General features: G+C 59.3%; 1 protein-coding gene across 5 annotated transcripts in view; it reads left to right on the top strand.

Moving 5' to 3' along the window:
• The first annotated feature begins 4488 nt into the window (after positions 1-4488).
• ZCCHC14 (zinc finger CCHC-type containing 14) overlaps positions 4489-21699 on the top strand; it is a 62923-nt gene continuing 45712 nt past the window's right edge. For all 5 annotated transcript variants that reach the window (XR_012913720.1, XM_012735728.3, XM_075995851.1 and 2 more), the window contains exon 1: positions 4489-5052. Coding sequence is in view for 4 of the 5 variants with exons in the window: in XM_012735728.3 (XP_012591182.2) it covers positions 4504-5052 (549 nt within the window). In the remaining variant the exon portion in view is untranslated. The remainder of the gene's footprint in view (positions 5053-21699) is intronic.

Raw genomic sequence — 21699 nt, 5'->3', positions numbered from 1 at the left:
GGAAGGGAAAGCAAGACAACGACCACAGTGGCCCGGGGAAGAGCGTGGACCAGGGGCCCGTTTCTAGGCTTGGCCTGGCCACCTGCTGTGGTCCTCTGAGTCAGTGCCGCTAGTTGGGACATAAGAAGTAACCCCAGGCATGTCATACCTCCATTGCAAAACTGGGGAATTTGTGGTGAACTCCAAGCCTCTCTAAAAAAAACACAAACAAAACTATTAAAGTGATTTATGCTTGATTCCAGCCCTGTGGAAGGGGCAGTCCCCACCTCTCGCTGGTCTTACACCCAGAGGTAACCAATTTGGCACAAATAAAAATGCAGACAGGCCGGGCGCGGTGGCTCACACCTGTAATCCTAGCACTCTGGGAGGCCGAGGCAGGCGGATAGCTCAAGGTCAGGAGATTGAAACCAGCCTGAGCAAGAGAGAGAGAGACTCTGTCTCTACTAAAAATAGAAAGAAATTAATTGGCCAACTAAAAACATATATAGGCTGGGCGAGGAGGCTCATGCCTGTAATCCTAGCACTCTGGGAGGCCGAGGCAGGAGGATTGCTCAAGGTCAGGAGTTCAAGACCAGCCTGAGCAAGAGCGAGACCCCGTCTCTACTATAAATAGAAAGAAATTAATCGGCTAACTAATGTATATAGAAAAAGTTAGCTGGGGATGGTGATGCATGCCTGTAGTCCCAGCTACTCAGGAGGCTGAGGCAGGAGAATCGCTTGAGCCCAGGAGTTGGAGGTTGCTGTGAGCTAGGCTGACGCCATGGCTCTCTAGCCCGGGCAACAGAGTGAGACTCTGTCTCAAAAAAAAAAAAAAAAAAAAGTAAACAAAAATGCAGACGGACCTATCTTGGAACCCTAGATTTTGAGCTCCAGCTCAAATCAGAGCTCCAGCACCCCAAGGCGTCCCCGCCCAGCCCCAGGGGGAGGCAGGGGCAGCTCTGGGGTGAGTAGGAGTGGATGTGCTTTCCCGCTCGGTGCCGCGTCTGGACACACCACCCACCCCCTGTCCCGTGGCCCGTGGCCTGTGGCACTCACCTGGAGGCACAGCCCACGCTCTGGCCCAGCCCTCCCCTGCCTCTGCCCCGGGGACTCCACCAGGTCTGGGGCTGGTGTGCTTCGGCCGCTGTGCTCTCTGGAGGAGGAGCGGGCAGCAGATGCCAAGGCCGAGGTGGGGAGAGACCCGCGTGCGGCCAGGCCTCTCCCTGTGCCCCTGCGGGGACAGAGAAGCGGGAGTGAGAGCAGGCACCCGGCAGCAGCGCAGAAATCCCAGGTCCGGGGGCCCAGGCCCCAGAGTGCTGGAGGGAGGACAGGTGAGTGTCCGCCCTCTCCTGGTCTAGGCCGCCAGTTCCTTAAAGCCAAGGGGCCGGGTCTCATTCTCCGCAACCCCCTCGTGAGGTCTGGCCTTGCAGGGTAGGTTTTTATTGTCTGTTGTGAACTGAATTAAGCCGGGCCACGTGGAAGTTTAGGAGGGAAATGACATTGCACTGGTTTCCTGTGGCTGCCATAACAAATAACCACAAACCGGGGGGCTTATGAAGCCACATAAATTCATCCTCCCACACAGCCCCGGGGGCCAGGAGTCCACAGCCAAGGCGTGGGCAGGGCTGTGATCCCTTTGAAGGCTCCAGGGGAGGGTCCTTCCTGCCTCTTCCAGCTCCTGGGGGCCCCAGGCGTCCCTTGGCTCCAGTCTCTGCCTCTGTCCTCACGGGGCCTTCTCCCCTAAGCCTCCAGGTGTTCCTTTCTGCCTCCTACACAGGCAGTCTCCTTGGATTTAGGGCACACCCTAACTCAGTATGATTTTTATCTTGATTTTTTACCTTGTAGATCATATCTACAAAGACCCATGATCCAAATTAGGGTCACCTTCTGGGGTTCTGGATGAACGTGAACTTTGAGGGGACACTATTCAATGCAGTAAGACATTAAATAACGAACGGCACAGCAAGAGGTACCCAGAAGGCAGTTGGGAGCTGGGGGACTTTGACCCCGTGACCTCCAAAGCTTCAGGCCTTCCTCCTCCCAGCTCACAAGGGCTTCCCATGGAGCATGCTTGACTTCCACTGCCAGCAGGGAGGCAGGGTTCCTGGCTCCCTGTGACAGATGAGGAAACTGAGGCTCGGATGGGGGGGTTGAGTGAACGGCCAAGGTCACACGGCTCGCCAGAGCTGGGACCGGGACCCGGGTCTCCTTGGTGCTGGAGCCCGGTGGTTTCCCAGCCAGCTCAGGCTGGATCGCAGGAACCCCAGCGCTGATAAGGCTCTCAGATTTTCCCGAGATCTTTCTCGGAGGGATGTGCTCTATCAATAATAAGCAAAGGTCTTGAATCTCGGTGTTCCTGCGCCTTCACTTCCTTAGATCCAGGAATGTGGCCACTTGCCTGGAATCACATGAGGAGGTGAAGTCCAAGGGAACGAGGATTAATGCAATTATTGACAGAAGTTGGTCCGTACCTGGGAGGTGAGGTGAGGGACCCACCTGGGCCTGGCCTCCCCGCCATGCTTGTGTGGGAAGCTACCCTAACTTTCCCCCTCCAATCCTGGACCTTCTAGCAGGGCTCCCACCATACCCCCAAGAACACTGGGGGGGTCTTGGGAAATGTGCTCAGGGGTGGAGGGGGCCGGGGCAGGAGGGAGCAAATTGTCCCCCCCCACCCCACCCCAGCTGTGGCTCTCTGCAGGGTCTGCTCAGCTTTGGAGACCGGAGGCTGGAGAATGTTTAGCTGGGAAGTTTTCAGCACCGTGGACCATATCCCGAAGAAATTCACTTATTTATTCCGCAAATCCCCACTGCCAGTCCCGCCCAGAGCCAGGTTGTGAGCCCCTGGGTAGGGAGGGGCTGGCCGCAGGGCTCAGGCCCCCGCAGCACCTGGCAGCAGGTGCCAAACCGACCCACGCAGGGACCCCATCCTACACCAAGACACCAAAAGCAGGCTTGCAGGGAGGGGGGGAAGGCCTTGCCCCGTGCCTCAGTTTCTTCACCTTGGGATGGGATGTCAAGGAGGTGGGTGCCTCAGCCCCTCCCCCAGCGCGGCAGGTGCCAACGCCAGTGCCAGGCGCTTCCTGCCCAGCCCGGCCAGGTGAGCTCCGCGACCCCGGCCCGCGTGCCCGCGTTTTCTGGGTTCCACTCGGGCAAGGGGAAATCCCGCCGCCGAAAGCCGGCGACTGAAAGGCTCCCCTTGCGGGGGGCAGGTTTCTGGGGAGAACCTCCTGCTCCCGTCGCACCCCGAGGCAGGCCAGCGCCTCCACCCGTGGGCGGCCGCCCTCTGTGAGCTCACCGCCTCCCCTCGGCCCCCCGGCGGTTGTCATTACCCCCAGTCTCCCCGGGAGGCGCCGGGGGCTCAGAGAGGCCGAGTGACTCGCCCAAGGTCACACAGCAGAGCGGTGACAGCTGGGGACCGGGGCGCGAGTCCTGACCCCGCCCCGGCCGTTCTTAGGGCACACTCCGCCGCGTCCCCGCTATAGCGCTCGGGGAGCGCGGCGGCCAGGCCGAGCGCCGGGCCTCCACCCGAAAACAATGCTCCGCGCAGATTTGCGGGAACAAAAGCACCCGGGAATCCACCCCGGGTTTTCGGCCTCGCCGGGCTGCGCCGGCCAATCGCGTCGCGCCGGCCGCCGAGGGGCGGGAAGGGGCGGTGCCGCCGTGATTGACAGCCCCGCTCGGAGGCGGGGCCGCGGCGCGGGCGAATCGGATTGGGGAGCCGGAACAATCACGGCCCGAGAGCTGGCCGCGCGAGCCAATGGGCGGCGGGGGCGGGCCCGGCCGGCCCGGGCTGTCGCGAGAGGCCGCCACCCCGCCCACTTGCGCCGGAGCGGCCGCCCGTCAGCGCGAGCGCGCGATCCCTCCGCTCCCGGACGCCGCCGCCGCCGCGCTCGGCCCGGATCCGTCCGCCGCCGCCGCCCGCGGATCCCTCCGCGCCGCCGCGTGTCCCCGCCGCGCGCCGCGCCCGTTCCGCCGCGCGGCCCCAGGCGCTCCGAGGCGGCGACGCCGAGCCCGCGGCCCGCGGAAACGGCCGGCCTGGGCGGCGCGGGCGGCGGCGGCATGGCCGGGGCGGCTCCGTCGGGGGGCGGCCCGCAGTGACAGACCCTGCGGCGCGCGGGGAGATGGGGGCGGCCGCCTCCCGGGCGACGACGACGACGACGAGGAGCAGCCGCCGCCGCCGCCGCCGCGCACCGGCCGCCGCTGGGGACGGGCGCGGGCCGGGAGCCTGCCCGTGAGCGGGGGGCCCGAGGCCGCTCGCCGCCCCCGGCCGCCCCGGGCCCCCCCGGCGCCCCGCGCGCGCCCGCGCCCTCGCCCGGCCCCGGCCCCGGCCCGCGCCCCCCGGCCCGCGGCGCCCGGCCGCCCTCGCCCTCGCCCGGCCCCGGCCCCGGCCCCGGCCCCGGCCCCGGCCCCGGCCCCGGCCCCGGCCCCGGCCCCGGCCCCGGCCCCGGCCCCGGCCCCGGCGCGCCCCCCGGCCGCCCCCGCGCGGCCCCCGGGCCCGGCTCGCGGCGCGGCGCGGGCGGCAGCATGGTGGAGAAGCGCTGCCCGCTGCAGAGGGACGGCGTGTACCGCTGGTTCTCGGAGCTGCCGTCGCCGCAGCGCGTGGAGTTCCTGTGCGGCCTGCTGGACCTGTGCATCCCGCTCGAGCTGCGCTTCCTCGGCTCGTGCCTGGAGGACCTGGCGCGCAAGGACTACCACTCGCTGCGCGACTCGGAGATCAAGGCCAACAACCCGGCCGACCTGGGCAGCCTCACCAACCTGACGGACGAGGTGGTGCGCAGCAAGCTGCTCGTGTCGCTCGCGCTGCTGGGCTCGGAGCAGCGCGAGGCGGCGGGCGTGCTGTACCGCACGCTCACGCACATCGACTCCATCATCCACAACTACGGGCTGCAGCTCAACGAGGGCCGCACGGGCGATGAGTTCCTGCTGCTCTTCACCATGGCCTCCAACCACCCGGCCTTCAGCTTCCACCAGAAGCAGGTGCTGCGCCAGGAGCTCACGCAGATCCAGAGCAGCCTGAGCGGCGGCGGGGGGCCCGGGGGCAAGGGCGCGCCGGCCTGCCCGGCCTGCCACAAGGTACGTGCCGCCGCCACCGCCCGCCGCTGCGCGGGCCTGGGGCCTCCCTGCCCGCCTGCACCTGCTCCCGACCCGCGCCTGCAAGCCCGGCCCCCACCCGAACCCCAAAGCCCCGACCCGCGCTCCCGGGTCTGCGCACCACGTCCCCACCCTGAACCCCCAGTCCCCGACCCGCGCCTGCACCGCAAGGCCCCACCCCGAACCCCCGACCCGCGCCTGCACCCGCTCCCGGGTCTGCGCCCCACGTCCCCGTCCTGAACCCTCGGCCCCAGTGCCAGACTGCACCTGGCGTCTCAGGCTGTACCGAATGGCTTTGTCCCCGCCAGGGGCCCCGTTCTGGCTGCTACCCCGCACCCGGGGTTGCACCCCAGCCCCGGCCTGAGCCTCCACCCCGCAGCCACGAGGCCTTCCCGCCTGGACGCTCGGGCTCTGGCGGCGGGGGCGCACGACACCCCGCGCCCCAGACCGCCGCCTGAGCGGGTCAGCACCCGGCCAGAGTCGGCCCAAGCGCGATAAGGCATTTGTCCCTTTAATTGGGCTCTTGGGTGACAGATAACAGTTAAACATTGTATCGCCTTGCTCTCTCCAAATCTGGTGTTTGTTACCGGGACTCGGGCTGTGCCAGAGCCGCTGGCGAGGTGGGAGTTGGGGTCGGACCGTGTGTCGGCTGTCCTCGGCACAGGTGTCCCAGGTGTCCGAGTGCCCGAGGGGCTGCGCCTAGCGCGGACGTGTGTGCTGGCGTGTACATGTGTGTGCTGAATGTGTGTGTTTGTGAACCTGTGTGTGAGATTGTTTTTAAGAGCCAGGCTGCTTGAACAGAGAGAGACTCGCAGAGCCTGAGCGCCCACTGAGTGACGTGCAGGGACCGCCTTCCCCGCAGACTGGCCTCCGTGTCCGGCCTCCGTGCCCGGCCTCGGTGAGGAGCTGGGCTGAGCGGGGCTCCGCCTGCCAGTGAGACAGGAAGGGCATCAGCTTGCCTGCCCCCTGGAACCCAGTGCCAAAATCTTGCTCTCAGAGGAAAAGATCTCCCTTTGACCCAGTGCGGTGGGTGCTTAGCTTACAACCGGTTCTCTTTGGAGAGGCAGAGGTACCGTCGGCCAGCCGTGCCGAGTGCTGCTTTTCGACGTCTTTATGCTCCTTGCACTTAAAACTTTGACGTGACTTTGCTTTTATGAGTGGCTGAGAAAACTGGGTTGCTTGTGTGTGGCGTTTTCTTGAAGCTGTCTTTCATCCCTACATGGCGGCTTTTCGTTTTTAATGTCTTCCTCTAAGAAGTGGTTGTGGTACTTACATTGGTTTTTTAATTGATGTCTTATCTTTTTTGGTGACATTTACCTTCAGGACTATGGTTTTCTTTTCACTGAGTTGATTCCCTCCCCCACCCCCCACCCCCCAGATTCCCCGTGTGCTGGGCAGGAAAGGGCTCCAGCCACAGCAGTGGCAGCCGGGGCCCTCGGAAGTGCGGTTGGTTGTGGTGAGCTCCGTGTGAGCCTTGAGATGCCGGGGAGGTGTCGCCGGGTCCTGGAACCTCCGTCGTCCCTGGCCAGTTCCACATGCCGTCCGTCAGTCCTCCCAGTCCCTTGCATTCGTGGCGTCCGGCTGTTGCTAGTCACACCAGCTCTTTAAGGGCACTCTGTCACGTGCAGGTGCATCGCTGTATGCAGAGGTGGTGATTGCTATTTTGGTGGGGCAGTGAACCGCATCTGGAACAAAAATACCTTTTTATGAAAAGGGGAGCCTTTCCATCTAGCCAAAATCCCTTAGATGAGGTGAAGGGGTCTACGCCCCCAACACCTTGGGGTCATGAGCTCTGAAGTTACCAGCCCTGCGGCCTTGGCCAGAGTCCCGCCCTCTCGAAGTTCCCTATGGCAGTGGTAGGGGGTGTCCCCCTACCTCACAGGCCTGTTTGGAGGGTTGTGCAGGTAACCCAGCCAGCACACGGCGGTGAGTGCTGCTTGGTTCTCTCTCTGTTTTTTTAAAGCAGTGTTTTGCAGAGGTGTGCTAACCGAGAACGGGGCACGTTTCCTAGAATGAAATAGCTGGGTCTTGGTCGCGAGTGTCTGTGTTCTGATTTGAGTTTTGAATAGTTACTTGAAGCTGACAATTTTTTTTTTTTTTTGAAAATCAGAAAATTCCATGTGAACCTTAATACTGAGGGTTATTATAAAAGGAGTAACCTTGGGGGCCATTGTTTACATCTTTCGAAACAACTGTGGTTTCTAGATTTCCCCCGAGTGTCCGCTGTGTCGCTGCTAAAGTCATTTCAATCATGTTTATTTCACTTTCTGTTCCTTTGCCGCTTTGTGGTTAAGGCCTGATGTCTGGCTCCTTAGACGAGATGAACGCTTTGTTGCCTGGAGTAGGCCGCTCGGGCGGAATCCAGCCTGAGTGTTTTGCCTGCTCAGTCCCTCAGTCTCACATTTGGTGTCATCCTGACAGCAGCCCCACCAAAGCCCTGTTGTACATTTCTTTTGTAAGCAGTTGCATTTTGCTTTGAACTCTTTGAGTTTAGAGACTCTGTGTTCTTCTTTTAAATTCTTTATCCTATTTAAATCTTTATTTCTTTTTTAACTCTACTTTTTGAAATATTCATTATTTGCATTTGCATCTCCAAACCCTCACTGTGTTTTTATTTTAAGATTCTTATTGTTCTAAGGACTTCTAGAAGTTTAGAAGTGTTGGGAGGGTAGAATAGATACAGCTGTATTTTACTTTCAGAAAGGGAAATATTCATTGTAGCGAAACTGACGGTAGATTGAAATAGTTTTATTCTGCTTAGTAGCTGAGCTGATAAATGCTATCAACTTGGTAAGCACTGATGACACTTGGCTTTAGACTTACCATTGCCTGTCTTTTTATTTAAATATAAAGCTGTAGTTCTGGAAACAAAGTTAATTCCTTTGCAATTTTTTTGTGTGTGTCAGTGATGTGCTATGACATATGCACGTGCTTATGTATCTTTTAGTAACAGCTTCATTGAGATACAATTCACACACTATGTGGTTTTTAGTAGAGTCGCAGAGTTGTGCAACCATGACCACTAATTTCAGAACATTTTCATCAACCAGAAGAGAAATCTGGTACCCATTAGCAGTCCTCCTCACTCGCCCCAGCCCCTGACAGCCACTAGTCCACTTTCTGTCTGTGGATGGTTCTCCTGGACGTTGCGTGGTTGGACCACACACTGCGTGGCCTTTCCTGTCTGGTTTCTTAGACTCAGCATTGTGTCTCCAGGGTTGTCTCTGTCATGCACGTATCAGCACTTCATTTTCGTAGCCGAGTGGTGCTCCGTTTTGTGGGTAGGCCACGTTCTACCTGGTTCTCTCGGTGGGTGGACATTTGGGTTGCTTCATGTGCTTGTTTTTAGATGACTTGATTTTGCTTCATGGTTAGCAGGCTCTTTGTCTGAGTTTCCTTATATTGGACCTGACCGGAACGTGGTCTTTGGAATGCTGTCAGCACGTGGCTGTGCTGAGGACCCTGGTTCCCGTGAGCAGAGTCCGCTTGGTGACCAGCAGGGCATCGTGTGCAGAGCCGTGTGCGTGTCTGTAGCCTGTCTCAAGAGCTGGACGGGGGGTGGCAGAGGGCTCCGCTGTAGGTACAGAGGCGCAAGGGCTGGTGGTGGGCAGTGGAGTTGCTCCTGGTGCAGGCGGGGAGGAATAGGGCAGGTGTCTAGGAGCAGGGCTCACACCTCTGCTCCGGCTGGCTGGCAGGTAGGCCCACGTGCCCCTGACCTTTGTGTTTCAGCATCCTTGCGATACAGACTGTAACGGAACTACTGCATGTTTGTTTTTTCTTAAAAGGGAGATGCTAAAGTGGTGTTTTTAAAGTGCTTGGTGCAGGGGTGTGGTGGAGAGGTGGTCTTCCCCAGGGCGTCTGTTCTATGGATGAGGTGTGGAGGGCCGTAGGACGAGCCTCGCAGAAACCCTGGGTGTGCACAAACGCTGGGAACGCACCTGCCAGCGACCTCTGGCCCAAGGTGAGCGGATCGTTGCAGTTCAAAGGTGGAACATCGGGTAGTTTGGCCTGTGGTTATCACGTGAGGTGTAAGTGACTTCTTTTGGTTTCTCCTTTAACTCTGAAACTCTGTGCCTGTTGCAACTGGGAAAGCCATCTAGCATTCCGCAGGAAAGGACTTTGGAGCAGCTGCCGGTGGTTGGAGGAATAGCCGTGACCCTGACTCCGGCTTTGCCATTTGTTCTCCTGGGCAGCTGGGAGCTGCCCCGTCTGTGAGCTGGAGTCTGGCTGTCTCTGTGTGCGTGACTTTGTTTCTTACGCCACAGGAGATGGCATCCTGACACATACGGGATTTTTTTGGGGGGGCAGGTTTTGTAGGCGTAGACGACTGTTGTTTTCGTAGTGAAGTACAGCATACGATACAGGAATTGAGACCTGCAGCCATGCTCCGCTTAGGGGTGGGGACGTGCTCTATATGACGTGCGTTGTCAGGTGACTTTGTCCTGTGCGCGTGAGAGCACACTTAGAGAAATGCAGGCTGCGGGGTGCAGCCTGTGGCTCCTGGGCTGCAAACCTGCGTAGCCTAGTGCTGGGCTGAATGCTGCAGGCCGTCGTGGCCCAGCGGCAAGTATTTGTGTATCTAAAGGTAGAAAGGGTGCAGGGAGGTACTCTGTCATCTAACCGGGCACCCACCATCAAGTGCAGCCAAGCACAGCTGGCTGTCGGCGGCGGGAACATTGCTACGTGGAGCATGGCGGCATCGAGTGCCGCTTCAGTTGCTTTCTCGATGGTGGTGTGTTCACGGACGGCGAAGCACCTCCCCTCCCGTGTGGCGATGGCTCCCTCACGCGGCACTTCCGTCGCTGTCCTCTGCCCTTGCGTCAAGTGGAGGCCGTTTGTTTTCACACGAGCTCGTGCACGTCTGATGTTTATTCAGCTCAGCAAACATTGGAGTTCCCGCTTTATAGATATTACGTGTTGTGTTCTGGAGTGTGGCTGTAGGACTCGGAGTTTTATGTCATCCTTGGGTATGCCGAGTGATGGGATGGTGGTCTTAATATAATTCATAAAAATTGGAAACAGCTGCAGATAAACGCCAACGTTGAGCCTTGCTGCTGCGGTTTTTGAAGCTCGTTGTGTGTTGAGGCTCTATTCTGCCCGTTTTAGCGTCAGTCCTGTAAGCCTCGTTTGCCTTCCTGTTGGATTGAGCACGTCTTTGGACTAAGAGGCATTTTCCAATACATTCACATTTGAGTCTTACAACTTCAGAGGCCAGCTAGTAGAAGTACCCACACTGGTACGTTTTTGTTTGCTCGTTGGAGTGGTGACCTCCGACCTCATTGGAGACTGAATTGGTCAAAAGAGATTTTTGTTATGCCTAGGAAAACTAATTCTCCCTGCATCGTAGAAGGATTGGTTTTGTTTGTTTGTTTTTAAGAAACAGGTTCTCACTTTTTTGCCCAGGCTGGAGTGCAGTGGTGCGTCATAACTCACTGCAGCCTCCAACTCCTGGGCTCAAGCGATCCTCCTGCCTCAGCCTCCTGAGTAGCCAAGTATCTGGAACTATGGTTGCGCACCACCATGCCTGGCCAGTTTTTTATTTTTGTAGAAATGGGGTCTTACTAGGTTGCCCAGGCTGGTGTTGAATTTGTGGCCACAAGGGATCCTCTAGCCTCGGCCTCCCGGAGTGCTGGGATCATACACACGAGGCACTGTACTCGGACCATCTTAGAAGATCCTTTTTTTTGTGTGTGGGAAACTCCCAGCTGAAGCAGTAGTTATCTTGTTTGTTTAAGTAAGAACTGTTAGTTTACATCATAGAAGGGTTTCTGATTTTTGACCTTAGCTTTGACATACGCAGTTTAGAATTTAGTTTCACAAGGTTGTTTTTGTCCAGTTGTACATAGATAGATGCTTTGATTGTGGAGAGACCTGACGCATTGCAGGAACATTTCCTATCGAAAGTAGAAAGAGGGCCAGGCGTGGGTGATCACGACTATAGTCCTAGCACTCTGGGAGGCTGAGGTGGGTGATCGCTCATGGTCAGGAGTTCGAAGCCAGCCTGAACAAGAGCGAGACCCCATCTATACTAAAAGTAGAAAGAAATTAACTGGCCAAGTAAAAATATATAGAAAAAATCAGCCGGGCATGGTGGCGCATGCCTGTAGTCCCAGCTACTCAGGAGGCTGAGTCAGGAGGATCGCTTGAGCCCAGGAGTTGGAGGTTGCTGTGAGCGAGGCTGACGCCACAACTCTATAGCCAGGGGAGCAGAGTGAGAAAAAAGTAAAAAGAGAAAATCCAGAACTAGTAAAATAGGTTAATTCTTAGCAATTTCTATTTCGTTTCCGGGTTAAAAGGCCTGGAGTTAGTTAAAGTGAAGAGGAGAGAAAGGCAAGACAGTAACCTTCCTGGAGTGGCTGTTCTAAAGCAGCGTGAGCCGCCTGGCCGGGGCGTGGTTAGGTGGGACTGCGCACAGAGAGAGGCGTGGTTAGGTGGGACTGCACACAGAGAGAGGGCTGCCGGGGCGCAGGACGCCGTCCCCCCCACACCTGTGGCCGCCGCCGCGGGTCTCACCAGCGCACTTGCGGGGGTGGGGTGGGGGGTGTAGTTTGCAGGCCCCTGGCAACAGCACGGGCCCTCGGACTGTCCTATCTAGACCTGGCCCTGGCCTTCATCTCTCTGCTGTGTCCTCTCTCTGTTTCAGTCACGTCTTCGTTTCCTCGGGGCACTGTTGGGTCAGTTGTCCGAACTTCGCCGTTTCCTGTCTCCCTCCTCCTTCCCCCCCACTGACCTTCAACCTCCAGTATTTTCCCACTCGGCCCACAAACATGTTCTCTGATTTGCCTCTTGCACAAAGCCAAGGCCTTCCTTTGATGCAGTCTGCCCCTGTCGGCCCCTCTTCCCGTGTCCCTGCGTGACCCACGTCCCCCCAGCGACCCGAGGCAGCTTTCCCACGCCCGGTGCGGCTACGGCCGTCCATGCCCGCCAGGCTGGCATGCGTCCTCCAGGGCATTTTTACCGTGTAATACATGTGTGTTTGCGGTGCTTTTGAAACGTCACATGTGTATTTACATGCAGGGGCTTAGCGGTGCTGTTCTCAGGGGCCGAGTGGCACGCGGCCGGCGTGTCCCATGGGCACCCACTGCCCCTGCCTGCTCCTCGGCGGCTGCCTCTGCCTCCTCAGCTAAGACAGTCGTTATTAAGGAATTCGGTGATCTCTTGAGCTAAGACAAATCTGAGTCCTCAGAGGTCCTCAAGGTTCGCAAAGGTGCCCAGCGTGTGGGGCACCCCCTCCCGCCAGCGGTCAGGAAAGGCCGCGGCACGTTCCAAGGGTCAGGCGGCGTCTGGGTCCCTCACCCGGTGCGAGAGCCCTTATTTCACATGTAGAGAACGAGCTGCCTGTCCTCTCCCCAGCCGTCCACTTCCCCTCCTAGCAGGTGACAGCGTTCTTTGTAGAACCTTCCAGAGAGCCTGAGCGTATTTACAAATGGATGACTGGCGTCATCCTTGCCACAGGGGCCTGTCCCTCGGTTCCCTCTCTTGGTGGCCGGGAGGAGGGTTCCCGGCAGTCCCTGCTCCGGCGTCCCTGGCCCTGCTCCGAGGCCGCCCGGGGCGGGCGTGTTGTCCGTCGGTCCCGTGGACACGTTCTGGTGCCGTCCCATCACTGCGGACAGCACGGCGTCCGTGACGTGTCACATACACAGCGCCCTCGTTCTGCAGACGTGACCCTTCACGTGCGGGCACGCGTATCTGCAGAAGGGAAATCTGGACGCGGAGTCGGGCGGACGGCCTGTGCTGTTCTCACCGTTTCACGTAGTGACGCGTCTCCCTTTTAAAGCTCCCGCCACGGCGTGGGGCGCTGTTGCCTGCACGTTGCCAGCCCGTGCGAGCGCCACGTGGTCGGGCGGGAAGCCCTCTCCGCGCCGCGTGGCCTCACCTTACCGCCCTCTCACGCGTGGGGCTGAACACGGCTTTGCCAAGCAAACCCTTTTTATTTATGTATTTTTAAAAATTTTTTTTCTTTTTTTTTAAAGTTATTTTCTACTTCTACATTGCCTCAAAGCGAACCGTTTTGTCATTTTCGGCGAGTGAGCCATCTCTGCGCGTCTCTGTCGGATTGTGGGTCTTTAGTTTTTAGAAGCTCTTCAAGTTTCAAGGAAATTAGTAGGAGTTGCAAGTGTTTGCTTTCCTTTTTTTATCTTTTGCCTTTGCCATGCGGGTTTTTTTTTTTTTAATGTCATATTTGTCAGTCTTTTTTTGTGTGTGGCTTCTGGGTTTTGTGTCATAATCAGGAATGCATTACCCATCGTATGCTACGCATTGCACACGTTAGTGCATGTTACTCACGTGTACGTGTCATGCATCATACGCTGTGAAGACAGTACCCCGCGGTGTCTTCTGGCACGGAACCCGTGTGGCTTCGCTCTGTGTGTCGAACCGATCCATCTGGAACCTATTTGGTAAAAGACACAAAGCCAGTTTCATGGGTTCCAGATGACAGCCGCCTGCCCGAGTGCCGCCTGCCCAGTGTCCGTCTTCTCCCTCCCAGAGCTGAGACATCTCTTGCCATATGTCCCGTGTCCACTGGGCTCGCGCCCGCACCCTCCGACGTCCCCGTCCTGGCCGGGCGCGTGGCCCTTCGCGGGCTGAGGGCGGTGCCGCCTGCCGCCCGCTCGGCGCTGCTGGCCCCCCCCTCCATCCAGGGTTTGCTCCCCGTTTCTCGCCTGCTCCCCTGCACTTCTAATCCCGCCGCTTCTCAGGCTTCTTTCCTCTCGCTTTGTGATCTGGGGCGCTGATTCAGCGCGGCTTTGCCAGTCTCACTGGCGAGTCCCAAAGAGTCTGTGTGCCCAGCCAGGCCTGGCGGTCCCGGCGGGGGCTCGGCCGGACAAAGGCAGGCCTCCCTCCTCCCGCGCTGCCGTGCTCCGCCGTGTCTCCCGAAGCTCACGCGCGGGACGCTCGGTGCCCGTGTGGCAGCTTTGGAGGTGGGGCCTCGTGGGGGCGGCTAGGCCGCTGCGGGTGGCAGTGGGTCAGTGTCCCTGAGCCCAGAGCGAGCTCGGCCCCTTCTCGCTGTCCTGCCCTTCCGCCCGGGACCACAGACCGCAGAGGCCCTGCCAGGCACGGCCCTCGAACCCGGGCTTCCCGGCTCCAGGCCTGCCAGAGATGCTGCGCGCGGCCGCTTTTCTCTGTGCACGACGGCCCCTCTCTGGCCTTCCGAGACGCCATCCCTCCTCCCGGTCTGCACCAGCCAGGCCCGCGCCTGCCGCCGTGCGGGAGCCCCGCGTCCCCTCCCTGGTCTGCCCCCGAGCCCCGACCCCCAGGGGTGCGTGTCTCTCGGGGTCTCCACCCGCGCTCGCCACACTGGTCACACGCGTGGCGTGCCGCCAAGGCAGACGCGGGTGTGGGGCAGTGGGCCACGGAGCCAGGGCGCAGATTAAAATAGTCTTTGGGGAACGGCCCGGCCCGGCGTAACTCCGCCTTCCTTCCGGTTCAGAAACGCGCGCTGGATGGCGAGGGACCGGCGGTGTTCTCTTGCAAGTAAGCCGGCGCGATTGTTTAAAGTCCGCAAGCAGCGGCTCCACCCCTGGTTTGTTTTATTTTTTTAGCTAAATGGTTCAGAAGCATTGATACCTTAGCTCTTTTTAGAAATCACAGGGACACTCGCCTCAACTTCCGACCTTGAGTTGGGCCATCTCTTTGGCACCTCCCGGTCTCCTGGCCTGGGTCCCGTCTCTGTAGCCCCCACCGCCCTGTCGCAGCTCCCCTGTCCCCTGCCGTCCCTCTGTCCCCCGAGCCCCTGCAGATGCTGTTCTCCCAGGCGCCTGGGGCCGGCGACACCCCCAGTGCCCGCGTCTTGGCCGCCAGGTGCCCTCCTCACCCTAGACCTGTGCGCCGTGCTGTGACGGGCTTCTCTACGTTTCTGGCTCCAGACTTGGACTTCCTGGAGTGTGGACGCTGTCTTGTCAGTCCCTAGGGCCTGGCAGCTCTCCCCCGATGGGCTCCTCCCTGAGGTGTCTGTTAAGGCCAGCGGCAGGAGGTGCTGGATGTGACGGAGAGGACGGTGTTTTCCTCGGGACGCCTGCCCCCTGGCCATGGTGGTCACTCACGTCACCGACTCCAGCTCCTCATCTTTCACCCTGTGCCCTTGTGCGACGGCTGCCGCTCTGACATGTCCTCTGTCTGTAGACCCTGGGGAGTTTTAACATCTGTATTCTACTTTCTTATTTCTAACTTAAAAATAAGTTTTTCAGGCCAGGTGTGGTGGCTCACGCCTGTTATCCTAGCACTCCGGGAGGCCTAGGCGGGCGGATCGCTCAAGGTCATGAGTTCGAAACCAGCCTGAGCAAGAGGGAGACCTGTCTCTACTAAAACTAGAAAGAAACTAATTGGCCAACTAACATATATAGAAAAAATTAGCCGGGCATGGTGGCGCATGCCTGTAGTCCCAGCTACTCGGGAGGCTGAGGCAGGAGGATCGCTTGAGCCCAAGAGTTTGAGGTTGCTGTGAGCTAGGCTGACGCCACAGCACTCACTCTAGCCTGGGCAACAGAGTGAGACTCTGTCTCAGAAAAGAAAAAAAAAGAGCAGTCCTGAGGCTGTGCAGCAGCACACCGTCGCTGTCTGTGTGGGAGGCCGGTTATCCACCAGTGCTCCCGCTCCGGGCTCACCACGGAGGCACGAGGCGAGAGCGGCCGGCGTGAGCGAGGACGGCCCCCCCCCCCCCCCCCCCCCCGTGCAGGCACTGCTCCGAGTGCTTCTGAGTGTTTATCAAGCCCTCGTAACAACGCTGCGAGTGGGTCTCTGTTTTTGTCCCCGCCCTAGCCGTGAGAAAGCGGGCACCGAGAGGCTCAGTGTAAGTGCTTTGCCGAGGTGACATTGGCAAGTGGCTGTTTTTGTTGTGTCAAGTCAGAATTGCCTGCCCACTTCATCAGTAGAAGCGGAGGAAACCCCGAGGAACATGTGCTGGGAAGAGAGCGAGCCGGCCCCGGGCAGCCAGCGGCGGCAGAGCTCATCTGTGCGCAGCTCCACTCTGCCTGGGGACGCCGCCCGCGTGCGTCCTGGGACGCAGGTCTCGGCCAAGAGGGCTCTGCGCCACGGGCCAACGTCTCCTCGGGTTTTCCTTTCTTTTCGTTGAAAGGTAGGACTCAGCGAAATGCACGGGTCCGAGTGTGTCACCGGAGCGTTTCCACTGTTAGAGTTCTGGCAGGTGCGCGGGCCTCGGGAGGGGTTCCCTCGCGCCGTTTTCCAACCAGGTCCCACCTGCACCCCCCGGCCCCGGCCTGTGCTCTATTTCTCATTCCCTGCTCTGCTGCCAGGTGGCTCGGTGGCCGTCCCGGGCTCATGCTCTGCATGCTTAGCTCTGAGCGGCGCGGCGGCCGTGCGCTGTCTCTGGTCAGCATGCAGGTCACATCTGCTCGTCCCGGCGCGGCGCCCTCGTTTGCTTCAGTGTGAGCGCGCTCCGTAAAGGCTAGGAGGAGACACCGTCTCTCACGCTGGCCCACGCGCCCGCCGTCCCGCCGCTCTCCTCGCTGAAGCTGCCAAGGGTCACTGCACCCTTGCGGCCCGCGAGACCGCGTCAGCGCCTCTTGGGGTGTGGGTGTGCTGGCAAGACAGTCCTAGTTTTCTTTTGTCAGAGAACGCTTTGCTTTCACCTGTGCTGCTCTCGAAGGGTATTTGCACCGGCCGCGGGATTCTTTGTCGACGTTTTTTTTCTTCCGGCGCTTCGAAGAAGTCGGGCCGCCATGTTCCGGCCCCTGCCGTCCGCCGGCCTCGGTCCCGGGTCCAGCGTGGTGCCTGCCTCCGGCTGGTCCCAAGATCATCTGTCTTTGTATGTGAGCAGCTCGACTGTGACTGTCAGCTTGGGTTTGTCCTATCTGGTTTCCTGGACTTGCTGGGTCTGTGAATTTATGCCTTCCACCAAACGTGGGAGTTTTTCTGCCGTGATTTCTCCATGGCTCTTCCTCAGCGTCTCTCCTTCTGGGACTCGGGACAGGGGCGTCCAGCCGTGCTCGTCGCTCGGGTCCTTGAAGCCTCGTTCATTTTTTCCTTTCAGATCTCTCTCTCTCCTGACTGCGCACTCTCCATTGATCCATCAAATCACCGAGCCCTCCGTTACCCCCAGGCTGCTGGTCAGGCCCATCCACTGGATTTTTTTTTTAGTTTAGAAATGGCATTTTTCAGGGCTGGAATTTCCATCTTTAAAAACGCCGTTCGTCTCTGGAAAGCCTTTTCCTTCCGTCCTTGTGCGTCGCGACGACGGCCGTTCCCGCCGAGCCCTCCGTGGCCTCCCTGCCTGTGGACGGCGTCCGTCCTCCCCGTCTGCCGATCCCGGGTGGCTTCTGGGATCGTGGCTGCGCCGTGGAGACTCCGGGCTTTGTCCTGTCCTCCTCAGAGTGTCGGCGCTCCTGCGTGTTTTCGCAGACAGCGGGTTTGGCCGGGCTCCCGCACAGACAGGCTTCCCCGCGCTCTCGGGGCTGGGATCTCTGCGTGGCCGTGTCTCGGCGAGCCCTGGGGCCTGCCTGCGCTCGCAGAGGTGTGGGCAGAGTTTATCTGCGGGATGTGGTGCTCCCCCCGCCACCCGGCTTCCCAGCCACGGTGGTCTAGCAGCGTGGGCTCCCTCCGGTCAGCCGCACGCCTGCCTCCCAGACCCCTCTGGGTTCTGCCTGCCCGGGGACCTGCGCAGCCTGGCGTTTGGATGCTGGGTGGGGAGTGAGTTCCTAGTGACCCGCAAGAGCATCGCGCTGCCTACTCGGCCGGCACGGGAGGCAGGACCACCTGCGGTTCATAGTCCAAGAGTCGCGGCAAACACGAACCGCGTGCTGGGAGGGGCAGAGGCGGCCGTGCGGGGGAGGTTTGTGCCGCAGGAGCTGCGTCAGGGAGGGCGCAGGGTGGGGCCCCGTCCGGGAAGCAGCTGGACAGTCTCCGCCTTGAGGTCGGAAGGTGCCTTCGGGGCCCGTCGTCAGTCTCCTGGCATGAGGAGGTGCTGAACAGCAGGAAGGAGAGGCAGGTGCGTGGTTGCCCGCGGGCTGCATTCCTCCCGCTGTTGTCGTGGAGTCCGTCTGGGCAGGTGCGGTGCACCTGTGCCGCGAGGGTCCGGCGGTAGCTACGTGGGAGGCGAATCCTGAATCCCCTTTCCCGAGCGTGTCCCGTGGTCAGGCCCATCCAGCCCTTTCTGGCCTGGCCCTTCCCTGCGTGGCCACCCACGAGAGGTCTGGTCCTGGCCGCGGCAGCAGCCCTGCCTGGTTCGTAGCGGCCGTGCCCTGCGGATCACGGGGCGGAGTTTGTGGCTCATGCAGAAACGCGGCCCGAGGGCCAGTGGGCTGCGCTTTCTGGACTCGGGGCGCATCGGTGCCAGCCGGGTGTTTCCCGCTGGGTCCGCGGCCTCGGGTGCTGCTCTCTGCACCCTGGACGCCTGAACGTGCTCGGACTGGACTCACCGTGGCTGGAGTTCCCAAGGGCAGTGTGCTGCCTGCTGCCAGTGGCCCACCGTGGGCAGGTGGACATCGTACTGGGGACCAAAGTGGTCACCGTAGCTTAGTTCACTCGCTGCGATTAGACACTTAGCCAGTTTCTCCAGAAAACTGCAGCATTTACGCGTGCTGCTGGCCCACGCATTCACTGTGACAGTCTTGTGTGGAGAACGTGCCTGATGTCAGAAGTCCCGAAGGCGAGAGAGGCCCACGGCGAGGGCTTTATCTGCCACCCTTGTGGATGCGACGTCCCTGCACCCGGGCTCTACCCGAGACCGCAGCGCTGGGGAAGAGCCGCCGTCTCTGCATCTGGAGCTGTCTTTCTTTTTTTTTTTTGAAACAGAGTCTCGCTGTGTTGCCCAGGCTAGAGTGAGTGCCGTGGCGTCCTAGCTCACAGCAACCTCAAACTCCTGGGCTAAAGTGATCCTCCTGCCTCAGCCTCCTGAGTAGCTGGGACTACAGGCATGCGCCACCATGCCCGGCTAATTTTTTCTGTATATATTAGTTGGCCAATAAATTTCTTTCTATTTATAGTAGAGACGGGGTCTCGCTCTTGCTCAGGCTGGTTTCAAACTTCTGACCTGGAGCAATCCGCCCGCCTCGGCCTCCCAGAGTGCTAGGATGACAGGCGTGAGCCGCCTCCGGCCTGGAGCCGTCTTGCTTGCCTTTTTTTTTTTCTTTTTCTTTTTTTCGTGCGAATCTCAGGGTCAATACCTGCCTGTTTTTGATATTACAGGTGACACACGATGTCAGTTTTTCTCGACGAGGGTGTGACTGTCATGGCGAGTGCGTTGCTTCATCATTCCAGACAGCATTGTCTTCAGCGTTTGGTGGGTCGGTTGGTTGGTTGGGTTGTTTGTTCCCCCCGGGCCCTTCCCTCTGTGCGGCCGGTGGGTCGCTGTCCCTGCTCCTTGTGCCTCCCTTCGGCAGCTGCTGGTGCCTCTGCTCCTGCCCCACCCCCACCATGTGCCGCTCCTCACCTCCTCTGTCGGGTCGCGCTGGAGCGAGCCTCAGTGAGGGTGGCGGCGCGGCTGCTCAGGCCTTGCCTGCGTCTGTCCTCGGCGTGGGACAGGCTCCGTCCTCAGAGCCACCCTCCAGGCCTGGCCGCTTTGGCCCTTGTAGCGGCCCCGGGGAAGTGAGGGCGTGGCCGTCCCCACGGCGCAGACGGGGGCACAGGTTTGGGGGGCCAGCGCCCCTTCTCCAGCCGCGCCGCGGGGTGGGGGGTGGAAGGCAGCAGCGTCCCTCCCGGGGGCTCTGGTGCCGCTCGCTCGCTGTCCTGCTCCTCGCTCCTGCGGGTTTCCTGCCAGCGTTCCCAGCACCTGGGCTGCCCCAGGCGTCTCGTCACCTTGTGTGTAAAGCGGGATTTCTTCTTAGCGGGGAGCAGCGGTCGCAGGTGAACAGCCGAGGTCGGACCCCGGTCGGGGTGGCGGTCAGCAGCGCCGTCTCCCGAGGGCCACGCCAGCGAGTCGCAGCCCGGGGCGGGGCTGGGGGAGACGTGAGCTGTTAGCACGTGGGGACCACAGGCTTGGCGTCCTCTCTTGAGTTGGCGACTCTCAGATGCTGTTTCAGCCCCGTTTTGTGGGTTTCCAGGACTAGGAAATACGTCTTCAGCCTCCCCCCCCCCTTAGGGCTCTGGATGCCTCTGTACCGCGGTCTCCGGAGCAGCGCTGGGGGCTGGCTGTGCACGCGCCCCTCCCCGCGGGCCGCTTATGTTGGCTGCGCCGGGGCGTCCTGGCATCTCGCGGTCTGAGAGCCCCTCGGCTGTGGGGGTCAGGGCTGGGGGGCCCAGTGGGGGCTGCTGTGCTGCTCTCAGGCTGTTTCCAGAAGTTTGCTTTGTCCTCACTCTACGGGAGCTCATCTGGCTAAGTGCTGGGTGCTTTTTACTGAGATTTTGAGAAGTGATTTGTCTTTTTTTTTTTAAAGAGTAGAGCTCTAGGGTAAGAAATATTAAAAAGAACAGTTTTATGTGGAATATGGTTTTTCTGGTCAGCATTGGCTTTTACTTGGCCTAAGTCAGCAAATAGCTTTCACTTATTAAACTATCTATTTTCTTGTTCTGGCTTTTAGGGATGTGTAATGACTATTTTAGTAAAATGCTTACAAATCACTTTTCCTTTTTATGTTTTGTGTTTTTTTGCATTGACTTAAAAGTGCTTCACGGATGTTATCCCTTCCTCTACAGAGGTGGGCTCCTTGGGAAACAAGTTGGAAATAAACATGTCGTTGACTCTGGACTTGGTATTGTGGTCGGCGCTTGGGACTTCGTGTTTGCGCCGGGGGTACCTGGCCCCTGCCTGGCCCTCCGCTCCTCTCCGCTCGCTCCTGCAGCCTTGGAGCTCCACACACTCTGTTCCCTGCACCGCTGGCCCTTCCCCATCGGCCGCGGCTCCGCGGGGCTCCCTGCCCTCTGGGTGTCTCTCCGTGCTCGCCTCCTGCTCTCTCTGTTTGCGGTTGTCTTGCTTGTGCGCTGTGCGCCCTTCCTGAGAACGGGCTCACGCACCACACACAGCCCCACGGGGTGCCGGCCGCGCAGCTGGGTGTGGGATACTCGTGGAAGGAAGGAAGGTTGCGGGTTCAGGAGCTTGTGTCGTACTTTTCTGTATCACTCGTGTCTTGTAGGAAGGCGTTATATTTAGGCTTAATATCTTTTTTTTTTTTTTTTTTTTGAGACAGAGTCTCACTCTGTTTCCCAGGCTAGAGTGAGTGCCGTGGCGTCAGCCTTGCTCACAGCAACCTCAATCTCCTGGGCTCAAGCAATCCTCCGGCCTCAGCCTCCCGAGTAGCTGGGACTACAGGCATGCGCCACCATGCCCGGCTAATTTTTCTTATATATATTAGTTGGCCAATTAATTTCTTTTTATTTATAGTAGAGACGGGGTCTCGCTCTTTCTCAGGCTGGTTTTGAAAACCTGACCTTGAGCAATCCGCCCGCCTCAGCCTCCCAGAGTGCTAGGATGACAGGTGTGAGCCACTGTGCCCAGCCTAGGCTTAATATCTATAATGCTTTTCTAATTCTAAAAGTGGTTACTGTGCCTCACAGAAAAATAAGAAATAAAAGCCACCCAGAGATAAATAGTAACATTTTGGTGCGTTCTCTTTTGTCTTTTTTTCAGTGCTCGTTTTGTGTGTGCACGCAACCGACACCCACTCCGCCTGTTTCCCCTCACCTGTGCGCGTCCCTCCTGCCTTTTGTTTCCTGAAGTTATTTTTCTAAAGACTACAT

This window comes from Microcebus murinus, chromosome 20 (genome assembly GCF_040939455.1).
Source record: "Microcebus murinus isolate Inina chromosome 20, M.murinus_Inina_mat1.0, whole genome shotgun sequence".
NCBI lineage: Eukaryota > Metazoa > Chordata > Mammalia > Primates > Cheirogaleidae > Microcebus > Microcebus murinus.
The sequence above is the reverse complement of the archived record's forward strand: the minus strand, read 5'-3'. Positions and strand labels throughout refer to the sequence as shown.